Source organism: Notolepis coatsorum (assembly GCF_963971535.1).
Source record: "Notolepis coatsorum genome assembly, chromosome: 5".
Lineage (NCBI taxonomy): Eukaryota > Metazoa > Chordata > Actinopteri > Aulopiformes > Paralepididae > Notolepis > Notolepis coatsorum.
Genome location: NC_140169.1, coordinates 26,047,948 through 26,053,947, shown reverse-complemented (window position 1 = coordinate 26,053,947; position 6,000 = coordinate 26,047,948). Strand labels below are relative to the sequence as shown.

At 41.0% G+C, this 6,000-nt stretch overlaps 1 protein-coding gene across 1 annotated transcript in view; it reads right to left on the bottom strand.

The window, feature by feature from the left end:
- Positions 1–6,000, bottom strand: part of LOC311228131 (disco-interacting protein 2 homolog A-like) — a gene marked incomplete at its 5' end in the record, with an annotated part of 215,683 nt that overhangs the window by 59,056 nt on the left and 150,627 nt on the right. Inside the window, 4 exons of the mRNA XM_084314044.1 lie at positions 926–1,047; positions 2,041–2,164; positions 3,289–3,369; positions 4,320–4,429. Coding sequence (XP_084170170.1) covers positions 926–1,047; positions 2,041–2,164; positions 3,289–3,369; positions 4,320–4,429 — 437 coding nt within the window. The remainder of the gene's footprint in view (positions 1–925; positions 1,048–2,040; positions 2,165–3,288; positions 3,370–4,319; positions 4,430–6,000) is intronic.

The window sequence follows — 6,000 nt, the reverse complement described above, 5'->3', positions numbered from 1 at the left end:
TCTTATCTACTCAGTCAAGTCTAAACTAGGTTCTTATCTACGCAGTCTAGTCTAAACTAGGTTCTTATCTACGCAGTCTAGTCTAAACTAGGTTCTTATCTACTCAGTCTAGTCTAAACTAGGTTCATATGTTTCTACTCAGCCTAGTCTAAACTAGGTTCTTATCTACTCAGTCTAGTCTAAACTAGGTTCATATGTATCTACTCAGTCTAGTCTAAACTAGGTTAATATCTACTCAGTCTAGTCTAAACTAGGTTATTATCTACTCAGTCTAGTCTAAACTAAGTTCATATGTATCTACTCAGTCTAGTCTAAACTAGGTTCTTATCTACTCAGTCTAGTCTAAACTAGGTTCTTATCTACTCAGTCTAGTCTAAACTAGGATCTTATCTACTCAGTCTAGTCTAAACTAGGTTAATATCTACTCAGCCTAGTCTAAACTAGGTTCATGTGTTTCTACTCAGCCTAGTCTAAACTAAGTTCTTATCTACTCAGTCTAGTCTAAACTAGGTTCATGTGTATCTACTCAGTCTAGTCTAAACTAGGTTCATATTTATCTACTCAGTCTAGTCTAAACTAGGTTATTATCTACTCAGTCTAGTCTAAACTAGGTTTATATGTTTCTACTCAGTCTAGTCTAAACTAGGTTCATATGTTTCTACTCAGTCTAGTCTAAACTAGGTTCATATGTATCTACTCAGCCTAGTCTAAACTAGGTTCTTATCTACTCAGCCTAGTCTTAACTAGGTTCATATCTACTCAGCCTAGTCTAAACTAGGTTCTTATCTACTCAGCCTAGTCTAAACTAGGTTCTTATCTACTCAGGCTAGTCTAAACTAGGTTCTTATCTACTCAGCCTAGTCAATGGTCCAATGGATAACAGCAACATATCCTGTGTGCTGGTTAATGCATTTTGCTGCGTTACCTCGACTATCATCTTGACAGTCGGCAGGGTGGTGGCCAGGTTCTGTGGATGAGGGGGTCTGACGGTGACGGGTACACAGCCAGCGTAGAGGCAGCCGTAGAAGGTAGCGATCAGGTCAACACCTGGACACAAACACCACAATCACAACTCTTTATCACCTAGCATGTGGTGGACACAGGCAATCTGCCCGCTAGAATAGGGCATCAGGCAGAGACCACTATGACAATGGTCACACTGAATCATACAGTAAAGTCAAATCTGAAACGTGTACATTCTTTCGTTGTTGTTTTCTGTTTATGCTCCCATGAATATCAGCCTTGTTGTGCGCGGTATGTACACATTTAACTTTTCGGTATTTTTGCATTTAAAGCTGTCTTTAAAAGGTTACTTAGGCCTCAATTGTAGTACCAGTCCTTCTCTTATATTCAAAGAGGAAAAGGTCATAGGACAAGGAGCCTCCAGAGGGTTCCAGAGAATTATTACATTTTCAGTCTAGTCTATTTTGATGCAATTTAACTAGTTATATATATAAACCTAATACAGTGACATTAGACCTAAGACAGTGACATTTACTTTACATTCATTAGATTATCAATGTCCAGTCCTTGGTGTTAAAGGGTCATACCTGGAGGGTACACTAGTGCTACATGGTCCTTGGTGTTAAAGGGTCATACCTGGAGGGTACACTAGTGCTACATGGTCCTTGGTGTTAAAGGGTCATACCTGGAGGGTACACTAGTGCTACATGGTCCTTGGTGTTAAAGGGTCATACCTGGAGGGTACACTAGTGCTACATGGTCCTTGGTGTTAAAGGGTCATACCTGGAGGGTACACTAGTGCTACATGGTCCTTGGTGTTAAAGGGTCATACCTGGAGGGTACACTAGTGCTACATGGTCAATGGTGTTAAAGGGTCATACCTGGAGGGTACACTAGTGCTACATGGTCATTGGTGTTAAAGGGTCATACCTGGAGGGTACACTAATGCTACATGGTCCTTGGTGTTAAATGGTCATACCTGGAGGGTACACTAGTGCTACATGGTCATTGGTGTTAAAGGGTCATACCTGGAGGGTACACTAATGCTACATGGTCCTTGGTGTTAAAGGGTCATACCTGGAGGGTACACTAGTGCTACATGGTCCCCTGTGTTGAGACGTCCCTTCTCCATTAGTGCCACGGCGACGCGCTCTGCCTTCTTGTGCAGCTGCAGACAGGAAGCTGTGCTCGCCACAGTACCCTGGGGAACAACAACATTATGTTACACACACACTCATTCACAAACCAAATGATCCTGACTCATCAGATTTACAACAACAACAACACTACTACTACTACTACTACTACTACTGCTGCTGCTACATAACACTACTACTACTGTTACTACTATATAACAACAACAATAACACCAACAACACTACTACTACATAACACTACTACTACTGTTACTACTATACAACAACAACAACAACAACAACAACAACAACAACAACAACAACAACAACAACAACAATACTACTACTGTAATGTACATAACACTACTACTACTACTACTACTGCTACATAACACTACTACTACATAACAATACTACTATACAACAACAACAACAACAACAACAACAACAACAACAACAACAACAACAACAACAACGACACCAACAACAACAACAACAACAACAACAACAACAACAACAACAACAACAACAACAACAACAACAACAACACTACTACTGTAGTGTACATAACACTACTACTACTACTGCTACATAACAATACTACTACTACTACTACTACTACATAACAACAACAATACTACTACTACTGAATGAATGAATGAATGAATGAATGAATGAATGAATGAATGAATGAATGAATGAATGAATGAATGAATGAATGAATGAATGAATGAATGAAAAGTTTATTTCTTGGACATGTTATTCTTCTTATTTCTTCAACCAACTCACAGTGTCTTGATCCGTCAGACCAAACAATCATAACAACAAATTTAAAAAATCCTTAAAGAAAAAAAATGTTAAAAAAAAAGAACAAAGAAAAAACAGGAATTATAAACAAAAGAGCAATGTGTTTGGTTGGCAGACATGTCCAAAAAAAGGAGTAGAGGGAAGCTTAGCTTATTGATCCCTACCCCCTTACATTTGTATTTGTTCTTCCATTCATATTACTAGAATTTACATAATTTAGTATATTACAATATAGAATATTATTTTTACTTATCAACTACTACTACTACTACTACTACTACATAACACTACTGCTACATAACACTACTACTATATAGCAGCAACAACAACAACAACAACACTACTACTACTTATAAGAACAACAACAACACTACTAGCAGACCTTGGCATTGAGGACCAGGGATAGAGGGTGGTCTGGTGTGGCCTGAGCCCTCCACTGGAGTACATCCTGCATGTATAAGAACTGTAGAGGAAAAAATTAAAGTCATGGGATTGTGGGACACATTCAGTATTGATGCAGTAACGGATGAAACAAGACATGAGCATTAGGTCATGAGGTCATGGTGTCATGAGGCCATGTGGTCATGGGGTGTTTTGACTACTGGGTGATTGATGAAACTACGGTATAGTACAGGGATGGTTGGTAGAAGTAATAAGAATGAAGTGGATCTGGGTAGACACTTTGATCAAACACGTGTCAATTCAGTGAGTTCGGTCACAATGGGACACGTGGAATCACTGTGCTGTGTACATTCAGAATGCTTTACTCTGTCCCCTACTTCCTACATACCAATGATGTTATCCATCCGTACATGACATAAAACGAATGTCAAATAACCCCAGGGGCCACAGTTCATTCTGCACAACCCCTGAAATAAACGCTGAACCATACTTCACAGTTGCACCCAAAGCAAAGTGCTTTTTACAGTAGCCTCAGGAACTTTACATTACATTATGTGGCTAACTAAGGAGGAGCTAGGTATCCAGTATGATTGTACATGGATTACAATGAGACATGACTCTACCTTTCTCAACATCAGTGATGAGTAGGAAATGGGGCTAGGGGTCAAAGATTCTGAACTTACCCTTTAAGCACCCTGTATTAATAATACAGTTCAGAATCCAGGGTGATTGAGGAAACTATGAATCTATAATACAGTAATGGCTGGTAGAGGGAGTGTGAACTGGATCTGGGATGAAACGTTATCAAATACTTCACATGTCAAGTGTGAGAATCAGAAGGTTCCCGGTTCGATTCCCGCTCTATAGCGCTTTGGATAAAAGCACTATATAAATGCAGTCCATTTGAGTAAGTATTTCAAGTGATTCACTGTGATTCACTGTGATCCAGGCATGAATCCTTACCTGTGTGTGCAGGGGTGATGAGAGGATGGAATGGGGATGGTTATCTACCTTACGTGCCTGGTCATTGTCCTCTAGCTGGCCCACGTCTCGGCCGCAGGCCTGGGCTATCCTCTTGCCCGCCACCAGGTTGCCCACTATCATAGAAGCGGGACCAACCTCTGTGCAACACACCAGAAACCATTGCAGTTATTGTCAGTATCAATCATCGTCATCACCATCGCTGTGTCCTATCTGGCTGTTTCTACTGTGTCCTGTCTGGCTGTTTCTACTGTGTTTCTACTGTGTCCTACCTGACTGTTTCTACTGTGTTTCTACTGTGTCCTGTCTGGCTGTTTCTACTGTGTCCTGTCTGGCTGTTTCTACTGTGTTTCTACTGTGTCCTACCTGACTGTTTCTACTGTGTTTCTACTGTGTCCTATCTGGCTGTTTCTACTGTGTCCTGTCTGGCTGTTTCTACTGTGTCCTATCTGGCTGTTTCTACTGTGTCCTATCTGGCTGTTTCTACTGTTTTTCTACTGTGTCCTACCTGACTGTTTCTACTGTTTTCTACTGTGTCCTACCTGACTGTTTCTACTGTGTTTCTACTGTGTCCTACCCGACTGTTTCTACTGTGTTTCTACTGTGTCTTACCTGGCTGTTTCTACTGTGTTTCTACTGTGTCCTACCTGACTGTTTCTACTGTGTCCTACCTGACTGTTTCTACTGTGTCCTACCTGACTGTTTCTACTGTGTCCTACCTGACTGTTTCTACTGTGTCCTACCTGACTGTTTCTACTGTGTCCTATCTAGCTGTTTCTACTGTTTTTCTACTGTGTCCTACCTGACCGTTTCTACTGTGTCCTACCTGATTGTTTCTACTGTGTTTCTACTGTGTCCTACCTGGCTGTTTCTACTGTTTTTCTACTGTGTCCTACCTGACCGTTTCTACTGTGTCCTACCTGATTGTTTCTACTGTGTTTCTACTGTGTCCTACCTGACTGTTTCTACTGTTTTTCTACTGTGTCCTACCTGACTGTTTCTACTGTGTCCTATCTAGCTGTTTCTACTGTGTTTCTACTGTGTCCTACCTGATTGTTTCTACTGTGTCCTACCTGGCTGTTTCTACTGTGTTTCTACTGTGTCCTACCTGGCTGTTTCTACTGTGTTTCTACTGTGTCCTACCTGACTGTTTCTACTGTGTTTCTACTGTGTTTCTACTGTGTCCTACCTGACTGTTTCTACTGTGTCCTACCTGGCTGTTTCTACTGTGTTTCTACTGTGTCCTATCTAGCTGTTTCTACTGTGTTTCTACTGTGTCCTACCTGACTGTTTCTACTGTGTTTCTACTGTGTCCTACCTGACTGTTTCTACTGTGTTTCTACTGTGTCCTACCTGGCTGTTTCTACTGTGTTTCTACTGTGTCCTACCTGACTGTTTCTACTGTGTTTCTACTGTGTCCTACCTGACTGTTTCTACTGTGTCCTACCTGACTGTTTCTACTGTGTTTCTACTGTGTCCTACCTGGCTGTTTCTACTGTGTTTCTACTGTGTCCTACCTGACTGTTTCTACTGTGTTTCTACTGTGTCCTATCTGGCTGTTTATACTGTTTTTCTACTGTGTCCTACCTGACTGTTTCTACTGTGTTTCTACTGTGTCCTACCTGGCTGTTTCTACTGTGTTTCTACTGTGTCCTACCTGGCTGTTTCTACTGTGTTTCTACTGTGTCCTACCTGACTGTTTCTACTGTGT